This window comes from Alosa alosa, chromosome 8 (assembly GCF_017589495.1).
Source record: "Alosa alosa isolate M-15738 ecotype Scorff River chromosome 8, AALO_Geno_1.1, whole genome shotgun sequence".
Lineage (NCBI taxonomy): Eukaryota > Metazoa > Chordata > Actinopteri > Clupeiformes > Clupeidae > Alosa > Alosa alosa.
The window spans coordinates 14,460,619-14,476,284 of record NC_063196.1 but is presented as its reverse complement, the minus strand read 5'-3'; the positions used below and the strand labels follow the sequence as shown (position 1 = coordinate 14,476,284).

At 44.6% G+C, this 15,666-nt stretch overlaps 2 protein-coding genes across 2 annotated transcripts in view; one reads left to right on the top strand and one right to left on the bottom strand.

Annotated features, from left to right (window-relative positions):
- pak5 (p21 protein (Cdc42/Rac)-activated kinase 5) overlaps positions 1-4,652 on the top strand; it is a 58,952-nt gene extending 54,300 nt beyond the window's left edge. The window contains 3 exon segments of the mRNA XM_048250329.1: positions 190-315; positions 1,238-1,372; positions 2,470-4,652. Coding sequence (XP_048106286.1) covers positions 190-315; positions 1,238-1,372; positions 2,470-2,625 — 417 coding nt within the window. The 3' untranslated portion in view covers positions 2,626-4,652.
- A 2,701-nt stretch (positions 4,653-7,353) lies between these two features.
- On the bottom strand, positions 7,354-15,325 carry lamp5 (lysosomal associated membrane protein family member 5). Its single transcript, XM_048250577.1, has 7 exons — positions 13,631-15,325; positions 12,200-12,387; positions 11,646-11,824; positions 11,082-11,213; positions 10,635-10,749; positions 9,920-10,108; positions 7,354-8,363 (listed from the first exon to the last, which is right to left on the bottom strand). The coding sequence occupies exons 1-7, from the start codon at positions 15,202-15,204 to the stop codon at positions 8,188-8,190; spliced, it is 2,553 nt and encodes an 850-aa protein (XP_048106534.1). The 5' UTR covers positions 15,205-15,325; the 3' UTR covers positions 7,354-8,187.
- Between the last annotated feature and the right edge of the window lie 341 nt (positions 15,326-15,666).

The window sequence follows — 15,666 nt, the reverse complement described above, 5'->3', positions numbered from 1 at the left end:
ACACACACACACACACACACACACACTTACTTGAGAACTCAGGTCAGGTCTTTTTTTTTACTGACACTCTTCTCCATCACAGATGTAGACATTACAGTAATGTCCAAAGCCTTGCATGCTTTTATGCTGATGCCTGTCATGTTTGTGTTTGTTTATGTTTGTCTGTATGTTTTTTTCCTGCCTCTCCAGATAAAGCTGTCTGACTTTGGCTTCTGTGCACAAGTGTCCAAAGAGGTGCCCAAGAGGAAGTCCCTGGTGGGAACGCCATATTGGATGGCTCCAGAGGTCATCTCAAGGTTACCCTACGGAACTGAGGTGAGAGATGTTCTTCGGCCTTTCTACTCTCCCAGCTGTTCTGTCAGCTGGCCCCAAGCAGATAGTTCTGTGTTGTCTGAATTGAATTGAATTGAATTGAATTCTCCAGGGAACCCTCACTAGCATTACAATATGCATAGTGCCTGTTGTTAGAGAAACTCTCCTTAATGATTCATTTAGGTTAGGCAATGGGCATAGGCCAAAGGAAATAAGGAAAAAAGGAAATAATTATTGTATGGAGAGTATTTGGATAAGCTTGTAGTAACAGTCTGGTCCTGTCCTCTGTAGTGTGTGATAATCACTGTCTTGTTATGATGAGGAGACACAGCACTCAAAGAATCCTCCAGAGAAATGTATGGGGTTAGTTTGTAACGCCAATATGGCAGTTGCCTACATATACCCCGCCCCTTCCTGTAATGTAAGTAACCAGCTGCATTTTTGAAATGGGCATGATTCTGTCTACTTAGCTATGCCACGACGAGTGTTGGTGCGCAGTGAGCAAGTTAACATAAAGAGTAACATTTTTTTTGCCTTATTTTAGTGATTTGGGGGTAGATCGTTCAATTCAGATTTAAACATTTATTTCAATATGACCTGCCGAGTTAGGTACAGTATGCCTCTCCATTCATTTGAATAGGAACATAGCTGCCCAAAATAACTGCCTGAAACCATTACCAAGATGGCCACCGAGTGGTGGGACTTGCTTTGAGCACTTTGCTTGTGTCTTACCAGTTTCAGTGCTGCTGCCTGACTTGTCTCTCACTGGTACCTGTTTGATTGGTCATTCATGTCCCATTTGTCCCATTGATCGCTGATTGGTCCCTCTCCCATCAGTCTGGTGGTGAAGATAGTTGCAAAGTCCTGCCGACTGACTGTGACTGACCCGTGCTGTGCTCCTGTCCTTCTGTCCATCTGTGTACAGGTGGACATCTGGTCTCTGGGGATCATGGTGATTGAGATGGTGGATGGCGAGCCCCCCTATTTCAACGAGCCCCCCCTGCAGGCCATGAGGAGGATACGTGACAACCTGCCTCCCCGGCTCAAGGAGTCCCACAAGGTCTGACAAACTCAAAGAGTAGCCCGTCCCATCTGTCACATGCAATTTTCACTAAATTAATTTCACTATCACAATGACATGCAGTTTTACGATCACAACAACAAACACAACTTCACTATCACAACAACATGTGCAACTTCACGATCACAATGGCATATGCAACTTCATACGTTTCACTATTACGACATCTGTAACTGCACTAATCACATCATTGTGGTTGGATTTGTAATACAAATCACACACACCTTCATACACACACACACACATACACACACACACCATCAGCATGTTCACAAACACCTCCACACACACACACAGTGGTAGAAGCACTCAAAAGAGACTGTCCTAATTAAAATCGCACCGATTTAAAAAGATGAGATAGTAATGACGCATGACAGATTATTTGAGTGTTAAAAACAAAAACAACAACAGAAAGTATTCTTCTCATAGTTGTTATGTGATTCTCCTCGTCTGTGAGAGCAGACATAAATGAATGGTGATGACACAGAGGGCCTGTACGAAACGGGAAAAAATGCTGCCTTTTAAGATATCTAACAGGGGAGTTAGGCATCGTGACATGTCTGAATCAAACATGCTGCCTTATAAGATACCTTCGTTTTGCCAAATTTTGAACATTTTGGATACATCTATGCTGCCTTCAATGTCCAAAATTCTATTTTTTTTGTGAGCAATAGAACCAAAGATCCTTGATTACTAGCTTAACCCTCTCTGATAGAATGTTATGTTATTCTTCTTTCTGGTATCCTGACAACAGTGTTTTGTGTTGCTATCTTGCTAGGCTGTCCGAAACAAAGTTCGTAGCCAGTGCCTTGATGCCTGCTACGGCAAATGAGTCGGTAGAGAGCTGAAGACAGCGAGGCAGCAGACAGCTGCCTTTCATTTCGTACAGACCCAGAGTGAAAATTGTTTTTGGTGTTTGTTGTGTTGTAGTTGCATGCCTTTGTTGTCATTGTTGTTGTTAATGTTGTTACTATTGCTGCTGCTGCTGTAGTTGTTGTTGTTATGTTTGTTGTTGCTGCTGCTGTTGTTGTTGTTGTTGTTGTTAATGCTGTGGCTGCTGTTGTTGTGGTGTGCAGGTGTCGTCGGTGCTGCGGGCCTTCCTGGACCTGATGCTGGTGCGGGAGCCGTCCCAGAGGGCCACGGCCCAGGAGCTGCTGCTGCACCCCTTCCTCAAGCTCTCGGGCCCACCCTCCTGCATCGTGCCCCTCATGCGCCACTACCGCCACCGCTGAGACGCCTAGCAGCCTCCCGCCAGCAGGGGCGCTCTTCAACACACTCCCAGCTCACTCACTCGTGCACACACACACACACACACACACACACACACACACACACACACATACACACACATACACTTGCACACTCTCACCAACAGAAGACCTGAGAGAGACTTTTGAAACCAACGATGTGTAACCCCCGGCCCCGCGATCGGGGATTATTTAATACATAAAGACACTGACACCTGTAACCGTATGTAGTTTAGACAGAAGTGAAATTAACAAGTAAACACAAGAACAAAAGCTTATATTAATGCAAACCGAAAAAAAAGGGTGGAAACACTAAAGGTGGAGGTGCCGGAGGTCGGAAGTCGGAGGCTGCGGAGTTGTGTTGCTCCAGCCGAAACAGAACAGTCTGGCACTTTCTTCGAGTCTTTGAGAGACAGTTTGATGTTAGCGTTAAACACATGTAGCGTCTGCAGCCCGTATGAGTGGTCGCCAGGTGTGTGTCGTTTTTATTTCTTTTTTCTCTGTCTAGGCTGTGCCGTGTGTGCTCACTCCCTGAGTAGACCAATCGTAGCTTCCAAATAGAGCCGAGGGAGAGAGGCTAGCAACCAGCTAAGCCAATGAAACAAAAGGACTGCGAGACATGGGTTCCGGTGTCAGAACCAAGGAGATTCCAGAAGTAAGGGAACCCTTAAGAGAACCAGCAGAGATGTCTGTGATGGATTTTTACACACTGTTCAGGACGCAAGGCTGTTACTACAGGTGGGGAGGGCTACATGAAAAACCTTCGCTTTTTCACCCTCTCTTCTCAAACTTATCAATGGGAAAAAACAAACAAACAAACGTATTTTAGAGGAAAATTGTAAAAGTTTTTTCTGTACAGTTTTTTATAATCTGCAGTATTTTGTGGTGACGTAAGCGTTGTCATATACAGGGCAGTGTTATAGCGCTCGAGAATATCTGCCACTAATATTTCCTACTGTTTATATATAATCCTAATTTTTTGACAAAGAAAAAAAATGAAAATATTCTCATTCTAAAAAAGACCCCATCCTGAACTGTTCAAAGAAACATATTTATTTATTTTGAATTTGTAGACAAAGCCTTCCCGCGGACATGACGAGAAAAGGGTTATTAACTTGGCAGACTTTTGTATACCATTTTGAAGTATTTATTTATTTTTCTGGAACTGGAGGTTTATTTTTCTGTAGTGTGGCCTTTTTTTCATTTCACTTTTCATTTGTTTGTGTATTTATTCTTTGGGTTTTTTGTTTTGTTGAGGGTTTTTTTTTAACCTTATGAGCAGTGATGTTAGTCACACAAGCAATACCCCTTAATACTTCTATGGTACAGTATGTATGTCAGTATAATCACATGTAATTGACAAGGTTGAGGATAGAATGCAAAAGGCATCCACCCGATCTCTTACACACTACCTACCAGGTGCGGTCCGACTGACGGACTCTTGATCTGGCCCTGATCTGGCTCTGATCCGGCTTGGATGAGGCTCAGATGTGGCTTTGAAGGGCCTGATTGATGTAAGGGTTAATTTCCATCTGGAATCATCACAACACTTTCATCTTCAAACATTTTTAGCAATACACACACACACAGACACACACAGACACACACACACACACACACACACACACACACACACACACACACACACACACACACACACACACTTACCCACTTACTCACTTATACACACTCTCACTCTCACTCTTCCACCATCACTATTGGTTGTGTCTTTTATTTCCCCATATCATGACATGATGTTTTTAAATTGATGTAATCAAAGAACACCATCTCCCCATCTCTGTAGCTGAGCACAGACGCCCTCCTGTCCTGTCTCCCATGCCCCACTGTGACATGTAAATATGATCAGGAACGTGTGTGTGTGGTACTGGCTAAAGCTTGACATGTTCAAATGATAAACCCTAACCGTGGTGTTGCTTGTACAGTAATATTGCATGTGTGTCTTCTGTAAAGCTGGTTTCAATAAAAAAAATACAGATATTGTACAGAAATTACATCTGTGTGTGTGTGTGTGTGTGTGTGTGTGTGTGAGAGAGAGAGAGAGAGAGAGAGAGAGAGAGAGAATTTCTGATTAAGAATATGGCATCAATGCCACCTGCCTTTCTGTGATCCCAGGTAGTTTTAGTATGGTCTGTTTTTACTGTTGGCCAATAGGCTGTGTCAATTGGCACATATAAGCATCTAGACATAAAAAGTCAGTAAATAAGGGTTTATAATAAATATGTCAATATAAATAAGGGTTTATAATAAATATGTCAATATAAATAAGGGTTTATAATAAATATGTCAATATAAATGAAGTAGGCAGATTTCCTGTTTCTGAATTCAAGTGTGTAGGAGTGGCTTGACGGGCTTCATCCCAAAGCTCTATTTGCATACGGTGTCGGCCTCTCTCCTCGGTCCTTGAGCTCGTACCCTGGAAGAAAGTTCAAAGCCCTACGTCATCGAGGATGTCTCATTTATCTAATTGCAACATTAGGAGGTGAGAACGAGGAGAGAGGCGAAAGGGCCGGTACGCGAGGAAACACGAGAGCATCCTATGCGGAAGCGGTTTCAGTCGGAATTGTGTGATCATGCTGTCAAGGTGAAAAGTTCCCTCCCGCATCTATCAACGTTCAGTTTCAGTTTCAGATCTTTATATGCTGGAATTATCAGGAACTACCATGCAAACTTTTTTAAAAAAAAGTTCATGCCTGTTTAGTTCACACATTGTAAAATAAGTATTCATTCATGCCTTGAGAACTATCAAACATTATCTCATTATCAGGGTCAATAAGTGGGAATAGGCCATGTTCAATATAATATTTTTAGGCTTTGGCATCGGTTCATATTCTCTACAATTCTGTATCTGTACAATTCATGTCTGTTTATTCTAGTCTAAGAAGTGATGCACCAGGTCATCAGTAATTGACATCTCTTAAAAGTGATGTGTGAGTGATGCAGGACCTCTCATTTCTCATATCTGTCTCCTTCATTCCTCTATCCCCCTATCATTCCTTTCTTGTTTCCTTCACACAAATAATTAGAAGGAGGGGTTAGGACAGGAGGAAGGATGGACAAAAAGACAAATGATCTGAAGCCATGGAGACAGGTGTTGTATGTGGGGAAAAGGTGAAAATGGTGCATGTAGTCTTGCTCTTTGGTGCCCCCCCCCCCAATTCCTATCCTCCCTCACCTTTCTTATGCAGCCCTTGCCACTTAATCTACTAAACCCCTCTTCTACTGCACTTTTTTACCCCACTTTGCACAAATAGGCTGACACCAGACATAATTTCACTGCATTTCTTACTTCCAGTAACTATATGCATGTGACAATAAACTTCCTTGTATCCTTGTATCCTTGTATCCTTGTAGTCTTCCCCTCATGCCAGTAGTGGAGCTGTAACTCTTTAAAGAAGAAAAAACTTCACAAGCTTCCACCCTGAGGATCAGAGTGAGTCACTTGTTATTGAAATGTCTGATGTCCTCTCTCCTACCGCTTTCTCTGAAAACTGAGAATGGAGTGTTTGTTGTGACTGTCCTTATCAGCATCCTGAAAATAAGATCACCTGTGATTGCTGATTGGGTCTGCTAGTGGAAACATTATTTGAGTGCAATTAGCAGTGAATCAGCATAATTTCCGATTCCAATTTATCTGATACATTTTTTATATGTGTATACAGACTATGAGAGCTAAAAAATAGTATTTAATACAGAATTCTTAATGATATAATTAACATTTACATATGAAAATGGACATAAACATGGATCATTGGCATTTGGTGTGAGTTTAGCAGATCTCTGCAATGAATGGGTGTCCGAGGCGAGGTGTGTGTATGTGTGTGTGTGTGTGTGTGTGTTGGTCTGATGTCTGCTCTCTCTCTCACCCCTTCACCTGGCCCTGACAGTGTCCCGGTGACTGGATCAATACTCCATCTCTTCTAGACCGCAGAAACAAGGCTCACAATCAGCTCATTGATCCCAGGGGCGGGTCTCCGCTGATCGATTGCTGTCCTAGTGCCATTTCTGTGGCCAATGACTGATCGTTTTGTGGGCTCGTCAGACACTCATTTTTGGAGCGTTAAAGAGGCCTTTCATCACGAGATTGACAGCCCAGGTGGCTGATACCTCTGGTTCAGAAATGGGCCGTATCCGGTTCAGACATGGGCCGGATCCATCTAGGTCTGACAGGGATCTGTTCCACTGAGCCTCGTGGATGAAATCTTGCTGGTGGCATCTGTCAATGTAACAGAATGAATGTCGTGGTCACATTACTGCCTGTGAGGCTATTATTCATAGACCTGGGGAATTTGGACCTTCAAACTCTTGAGAGAAGTTTTGTTAGTAGAAGCTGATTGGAATACAGATGGAGTTTCATCAGGTGATGTGACCAATGAGAAAGCGAGGGGCAGTGGTCAGTGAGACTGGGCAGGAGCTGGCCCAGACTCCTCTACACTCAGCATATAGATGACATTGTGCTTAGCAGTTCTAGCAGCTCTAGAGCGAACCAGAGAAGATTTTTGGTTTAAATGTTTCATCTTGTATGTTGAAAAGTCTTAAATCTTTGCTTTATTTTGAAGCCATGGACCAAATATGTATCATTTAAATAAACTTCAGAAGTACATCTGAAAAGACATGGCCTTAATTTAGACTTTCATCATACATCAGTCATAGACATTCAGATACAGAAAACCTCTGCCCAATATTATAAAGGAGTGTATTAAATAAATATTTTATTGGTGTCTTCACTTTATACAAATGACATCACAATTAGAGGAATGGACACACACAGAATCCTTTATTTCAGGCTTTCAACACTGTGCAGCGCGTGGATCCTCTGAATGCATAGAAATTCAGAAAATAATTTACTCTCGTGTAAACATTCTCACCCTCATCCTTAAGCCCATATTTGATGCCCCTTCTCTCCCAATCAACAGCATATGAAAGCTTTTCCTTCCCTTGTCTGTTCATCACAAAGTGTTACCAGCATAGTCTATGCATGTTCTTCACACGGTTTTGCCAGGAAGCAACATGTAATGGAATGTCAAATCAACTCTGATAAATCATCTACAGAACACACATACGTTTCATCACTACAGTACATTACGGATGGGAGAGAGACAGCGTGACGCGGACGAGGCTCTTTCACCGGACAACAAGGACGGTCAGTTGGACAGACAGAACAGCAATTGAGCAGATGAGCCCAAGAAACAAATAGCAACTGAAAGAGTTCTTATTGGTGTGTAAGGTGTGTGTGTGTGTGTGTGTGTGTGTGTGTGTGTGTGTGTGTGTGTGTGTGTGTGTGTGTGTGTGTGTGTGTGTGTGTGGGCATGTGTGTGTGTGTGGGACAGTGTAGGGCCAGAAGGCCGCTAACTCTGGTCACCATCTTGTGCGTTTGGGTCTGACCTGGTTAAATTAGCGGCCCTTTGGTGACAGACAGAGAGGCAGAGAGAGAGAGAGAGAGAGAGAGATAGAGAAAGAGAAGGAGAGAGAGAAAGTGGAGTCCTTCACACGTTTTTGTAGCGGTTGCGGTCGCCTGGGTCGCCTCTTTCACATGTTCTTGTAGAGGGAGCGGTCTCGGGGCAGCTGCGGCTCTTGTGCGGTCAGCTTGAGGTGGAAGTGGTAGATGGCGAGGGTGATGACGATGATCAGGCCCAGGACAAGCCCTAGTACCAGGGGAAGAGTTTCCTCCAGCTGCTCATGCTGGTCTGTGATGCACTTATATGCTGAAGGGCACAGGAGTGAACGAGGGGTCAGTGGGGATACCAGCTCTGAGGTGTGTGTGTGCGTGTGTGTGTGTGTGCATGCATGCATGTGTGTATGTGTGTATGCATGAGTTAGTGTGTCTGTGTGTCTCTGTGTGTGTGTGTGTGTGTGTACACACACAGATGTATAGCCATAGTGTGTAAGAACAGACTTGGGGTGATTTTGCCAAAATATCTTGATTGTCCAAAATTGTGTAAAACATGGGGTCACAGGCTGAATTTCAGTTCAGACAAGTCATTTTCATTCACTTCTATGTACAAACAATTGTAATTGCAGAAAAAAAAACTGTAGAAAAAATAACCTTTTTATCTGTCCACTGATCTCTCACTTTTTATTTTTCTATCCTCATCTCTGCGTATGAGAAGTATTTCATACACACACGGACATTTACTTCAGAATCATCTGTTTTATTTTGCATAGTATGGATGCCGAAGGCTTTTGTGTCAGCTGTCGCGTACAGTATATCTTCATGTGCTCATTGCGCTCACCGGAGCGTTTACGTGCAGGCTGCCCCCTGTGTCCAACCATTTGTGGCCAGTTCCACAACTCTCCTATGTAGAAAAGGCGCGCTCGCTTTCTCGTGGCGCTAAGAGGCGTCATTATGTAAATATCAACACTCAAAATGAGCGTCGTGGCAGAGCTAATCTAGCAGTCTATTCATTAGTGTCCTTCGGAACAACGGACAGCTTCCTACTGCCACCGGGACACGAGATGTTTTACTGTATGTGCCGGGGTCGTGACTCTTCAACCATGTCTGCGTGCTCAGCATGTTTTCCGTCACGCCTGTGAGGCTGAATGTCAGGAAGCGTTGTTGGTGGTGTGTTTGAGGCATTTCTATTGGAGTTCACCTCTGGTTCTTGCGCGTAAAGAGAGATTGCGTCGTAAATCACCTTCGGTGGTAACTGGAGAACCTCGTTAACCGGTAGCGATGGCTTTGCCTATGAACTCATAAAGACCTCGGCTCGAGCTGCCGTCTCTCTCCTCGTTCTTCACATTACAGTACTCTCCTAAACCAAGGTGAAAACTCAAGGGACCAGTCTCTCTCTCCCTCTCTCTCTTTCTCTCCGCGCTGGTACGACAGGGTCAACATGAGGGTATAGAGAAAATGATGACTGCGCCAAAACTGTCGCATTCAGATCCTGCACCTACAGATGTGGACGACTTAAATGCTATACAAGCAATTAGGTATATATCTCGCATTGGGGCACACACACACACACGCGCGCGCGCGCACACACACACACACGCGCGCGCGCGCACACACACACACACACACACACACACATATTTAATTTCAATATGGAAGGCCTATAGGCCTTATCTCAAAGCTGATCTCACATACAGACTTACATTGATAGTGTTGTCGTAGTCATTTTGTGCCATAAGACAATTGCGGCACTGGCTATTGTCGGAGTGTCTGTGGATTATGAGTTGTTCGGCCATATGATTTACAAGTATATATATATATATATATATTGAGAGAGAGAGAGCTATCCATGTGTGTGGTTTAACTTACAATCACTGAACATAAAGTCGTTTTGGATGTCGAAGGGCTGGATGTGGATGTCGGACAGGGCGATGGTGACACCCTTCTGGTGGTCGGTGGAGAGGAGCGTGAGTGTCTGCTGAGCTGTGCACACGTACGAGCGGCCCCCAGGGGTCACGAAGGCAGACAATTTGTGTGAGTTGGCTGTGTGCTTCCCAGCTGGAAAACAGGTACAAACACACACACACACACACACACACACACACACACACACGCGCGCGCGCAATGTACACTTTCAAGAACCACATGAACCAAAGTATCTTTGCATAGAAAAATCTAAGGAAATGTGTAATATATGAACTGAAATATTTGTTCATTAAAATAGGCCTACAAATATAGACTAGTAAATATAACAGAGACTTTTAAACATCGTTTTCTGTGATCCCGCTTATCGATGACACATCCATGAACAATTCCTTATGCCGGTTACACACTAAGGCGATATCTATATAATGTAGTAAATTGTCAGAGATATGAATGAAATAGGCCTATGCCTGATAGGATAACATTTAAATAAAAATAAAGTGCATTTATGGATGAAAATAGTAATAAACTACTAAGTAATCGTTTTCTCGCCTAATAGCATAATAATAATAATAAAAATAATAATAATAATAATAATTACAGAAATAAAATAATATTAATTATTATTGTTTTTAATAAATAAGCCTTTGACCATACTCACGGTTGTATGCACTGATAAAATGCGTAGTCTCTGACGTATCATAGACCAATTGGACCTTGTTAATTTTCCATATCTCGCTCTCCTTTTGATTCGGATCTTTTGTATGGCGCGTTTCCTGCAAGAGAGAATTATTATTATTATTATTATTATTATTATTATTATTATTATTATTTATATTATCTTGAAAAGGTTATTCATCAAAGGGAGTTTTTTTTTTTTTACCTTTCACCCAGATTATTTGTGCGCTTGACAGACGAGTAGGCTAACATATTAGGTTTTAACGCCACAGTAGGCTATTCAGCGCCAACAAACTTTCTCGTCACAAGACACTCACAGGCGCTTGCTGTGCGTGGGTGTTCTCAAAATGGGTTTAACAACCATTCTGAGGGAGGTATTAATGATGACGCTAATTACTGGCATACCCCAAAGCCGGGTAAACTCGCCCACCTTCACAAAGAAGAGGCGGAAGATGTAAGCGTTGTTTGCCCAGAAGATGTGAAGCTCCGCTTCGTTAGGTCCGCACCTCCCCTCAACCCCAGCCCCCCGGGGTAGAGTCACGCTTGCCGTTTCTGTAATTAGCTAAGAATAAACCACAATACAATCACGGCACGAATCATCATCACACCATCATTACCATGACTCCCGCATCCACAGCATCACCACAGTTTTCTTTGCAACTACTGTCCACGCACACACGCTCTAAGAATGCATCACACACACTCCGGAGATTGTTGTCCAGCATTGCTCGACAAGAAAGCTGGTCAAAAGTTTTTTTTTTTTTTTTCTTTTTGAGGACGTGTCCAATATATTTTTTATTTTGCCGACTTTCCTTCCATCATTCATCTTTCCTCAGCCTGTTATTTAAATAAATAAATATATGTTACTCTATGGTCTGTCTCTCTTGTTAGGGCAAACTTTAAACCGTCTGCAGCTCTTCTCACCTGAGGCAAGGTCTCAGGTTTGTGTAAATGCAAGGACCGCAAGAATGACTGATGTAACAAAAACACTCACATCTATGCCGTTCAGTGCTAGCACGTCGTAAGGTATCATGAATCTGCCTGCAAACTCAGCCATCAAACAAGTAGTGCCGTTCTCCCGGACGGCAAATATGTCTTTGTCCGGGTTGTTGGACAGTCCTGACAGATTCTCACTTTCTTGCTCGGCCATCACCACGAGTCGTGTCACAGTGCCTATGGACGGGAAGTTAGCGTCACCCACCAAAACGCAAGGAGAATATGAGAAAATACATAACATCAACTAGATCAACATCAACTAGCTCAAAGCTCATTTGACATTTCCTTCCACGCCAATCTAAGCAATATTTACAATCAAAATATGCATGCATGTAACCTACTGTTCGGTTAAGGTTAGACTAAAGGAAGTTCAAGATTTCGGTTTTCTTACGTGTTAGTGTCTTAGTCATTTAAAAATCACGAATTGCGCTTGAGAAAATGCTTTTTAAACACATTTCAACAGTCGATCTAAGTTGACAGTTAGCTCATATCTAATACTTGTATTTGAGTCACGACCCTATCTATTCGCATGATAAATACACCTGTTCTTACCGAGCAAGTAGAGGACAAGTCTGGCGGTGTCCATGGTGCTGAAGCTGCGTAGCTCCATAGTCAAACGGGTGGACTTCCGCTGGGAAAATACCGATGGAGGAGTCGGAAAAAAGTCACGAAAGGAGGAGGTGGAGATGGAGGAGGGGAAGGCACGCGCTCCGCTAAGCAGCGAGGAGTCACGCTTGTATCATTGCGGATGCAGCAAATCCAGGTGTGTGTGCGTGAGTTAGCATCCGCTCACTTTCGCAGCGTGCCGCGGTCGTTCAGTCGTCAGTGATAACGCGTCGTGTTCGCATCAGATGTACGCAGTCCTCTTGAGAAGCAGGACAAAGAAACGATTGAGAACGTGATACGGCAGCCCGACCACCGCGCAGCTCATGCCCGCCGAATCAGCATAACCGCAGCGTGACTCAGGCGGGAGATTTCGGCAGCGGAGCAAGTTCTGGCTAAGTTGCTGCTGGCGGAACGAGGCTGAGCGAGTCCCGCAATGCTGCTGTTTCCATATCAGCCGTTACCGCTGAGGTGATGGACTGAATCACTACACCCCCACCCTTCCTCCTCCTCCTCCTCCTCTCCTCCTACCCCCTCCTGGTCGCTCGCAGGGCTGCAGATGCTGCTCTGTGCGAATGTGGGGTTGTTGATGCGCTCTCTGATGCGGCTCGATAACGTGTGAGCTCAGCCGTGCGTGCGGGAACAAAGCTGTGCCCCGGACAAGCCATGCTTCCCCTTCTGCCGTCGCCTCAAAGCTGCCGGGGGAGAGAGAGGGAAAGAGAGAGACCAGCAACGTTTTGACACTAAAACTAATGTCTTTTTGGATTTAAGTTTACCATTGGTGTCTGTTAGCACCTCTTTTCTGTGGAATACAGTGGCAAAAACTATTAAAGTGGAAGTGCAAACGAAAAAAACAGAGTCAGATAGTCCAACATGAATTCAAAATATGAAATGAGAACCTTAAACAAGGTTAAAGAAACAGAAACATTTCAATGACCAGAACACCAATAATATCGCCACACCACTTTTATTTGTTAAAGTAATTGACAGTAAAGTGGACATCAGAAGAGATAATTGCGGACATCCGTGTGATTCGATTGAAATATGAATGCATATTTACATAAATGGAAAAAGGGTGCAAACACAATACTTTCCCTGAGGACTGAGAAAGCTAAACTGATGCACAAACTGTTAGGGTCTGAGCAGAGTAGAAATTGGCAGCTTAATGATGAGGTATCGGAGGTTACAGCTATACATACATTTGTATAGGTTTGATCAATGTTTTTTTTTTCTGATTCAAACATGATTGATAACATCTATGCCATGTAACATAGTAACTCAGGAACTCATGTTAAACTCTAGTTATTTAAGCTCCGCCCTTGTGTGAGCGCTCTGGCTCCTTGCGTGACACACAAGTTCGCCATTACGCACCCGTCTTACGATGGGTTCCGGAATAGTAGACACTCAAACTCGCACTTTACCGCGCTGATACTGTCTATGCTCGGCTTGCTGCCGACCTGAGGGTGGTTCGTGCACAGGGGAAACGTCTCGGACCTGGGCATCCCACGAGCCATAGGCTGGCCAGTCCCACTCTGCGCCGGACACTCACTGTCTTGCAGCTCCTTGCCGGTCTTTTTGAACTCCGGGAAAGTAAAGCGCCTTAACAGTTTGTTGCCCAGGACAGAGAAAGTGGTTGATGCCGGTGGCGATTGCACTTCTGCGGGCTCCGTGTACCCCTGAGACGGCGGATTCTTTCGCACCGCTTTGACTTTGCGCACCGGCATCTGCGCGCGCTCCGGGGGCAGGGGGCTCAGCAGGCTGGTGGGCAAGCTGCAGCGTTTTTGGTAGTAGCTGTCATCGAATCTCCGGATGCCGAAGTCAAAGGTGCTTTTTTTGGCTTTTTCCTTGTCCGCATTGTCATGGGCCACGTTCCCCGTTATTGGGGTCATGAGGATACCAAGAGGGCTGGTCACGAAGCACGAGGAAGAGGTGGCAGGCGTAGAACTTTTTGGCACACTTTTGAACGGCCTCGGGGAGAACTGAGCAGGAGGCTGGCTGACTGTTCCTCTAGGTAACGGGGGCAGGTAGCCGGGGTCATCAGCGGAGCTCGACTTCTCTCCTTGTTTTAAGAACTGGGGAGTTCTGGATTTCTGATGAGTTATCGGGGTCAGGACGCCCGAAAAAAAGAGGCCTTGTTGGGAGGTCGGCGAGCCTTCGCTCTCCTTCTCATACTCCTCAATGGAATCCATTGACTGTAAGCGATTCTTTAAAATGAAAGATCTCCTTTTACTCAAAGCCGTTTTGGAGCGACATGACGCCTCTCTGGTTGCGCTCTCGTGTTTGGCGCACACCGACAGCTTGTGCGCAGGGAGATCTGGAGTTTTCCTCTGAGGGGCGACTTCATGTGTATCAACGTCTTCCAAGACGCTTGCGTTGCCAACTCTGTCTGGTAGGCCCAAAATATATTCACTCACTTTTTTGGAGGGATTCGTCAGCGCATACAAGCATTCTTTATGGCCAAGGTACTCGGCTACCTTCAACGCAGAGTTCCCCACTTTGTTTTGCCTGTCTATTTGTAGTCCAAGGCGCTTGAACGCCCTGACCAAAAACTCTACGACCACAGTGTGTCCTGCTACGACGGCATACATGAGCGCAGTGTTCCCCCACAAATCCTCCATCTCCGGATCCGCGTTGTGCTGGACCAGAACCTTCACGGCGTCGAGGTAGCCTTTCTCACAAGCGTGACTCAGGGCTGTCCGTCCGCTCTCGTCCTTGTGATTGACGCTGGCTCCGCGTTGCAAAAGAAGCTTAATGAACTTGGATCTCACCGGAGAGTCTGGTAGAAAAACGGACGAAATGAGTGGGGTCTGGGCACCCTCCGTTTTCGAGTCGACGATCTTGCCATCCAGAGCGTCCAGGACAAACTTGGCCAAGTGGACTTTATCTTGGGACATCGCCTCTAACAGAATTGTTGTGCCACTTCGACCCCCTACCTTATCAGAGAGTTTCAACATTGCACATATATTGTGTAAACTTAACTTGTAGAACTGACCAGATTGCGCATTCTTAGCCGCGGAGCAAGTCTGTCTAAAACCTCTCTCCCAACCTGATGTCGCTCATCGTTGCGCAACTAGCCCCTCCACGCGTTTTATATCCAGCGCGTCCCCGTTACCAGGACAACACAAACACATTATCAGTTTTTTGTTGTGGCCAAATGGAAACATTAAAAGCGTCATTATCATGAGGTACTTCACGAAGCAGAGCGGCCTCTGGAGAGGGTTCACTGCGATGAATTATGCAAAGATTATTTTTTTGATTATTCACCAAAACACACTGGCGCCCTTCTTTGATGTTGGAGAACGGGGCAGGGGTCATTTCAGAGTAGCTTGTCGTGTTCTAATTCCAAACACTGTTTTCAAAAAGTAAAATGGCCCAAACTGAATACAACTCATTTACACTCATTCTATTCCAGTGTA

Bases quoted from the DNA above. Each gene is read 5' to 3' on its own strand.
- lamp5 (XM_048250577.1), bottom strand. From the start codon at position 15,204: ATGTTGAAACTCTCTGATAAGGTAGGGGGTCGAAGTGGCACAACAATT. The intron at 11,214-11,645 runs GTGAGTGTTTTT...GTTTATTCTTAG, and splicing joins TAGCACTGAACGGCATAGAT to CTAATTACAGAAACGGCAAG. The intron at 10,109-10,634 runs GTGAGTATGGTC...CCTGTTTTCCAG, and splicing joins TTTTATCAGTGCATACAACC to CTGGGAAGCACACAGCCAAC.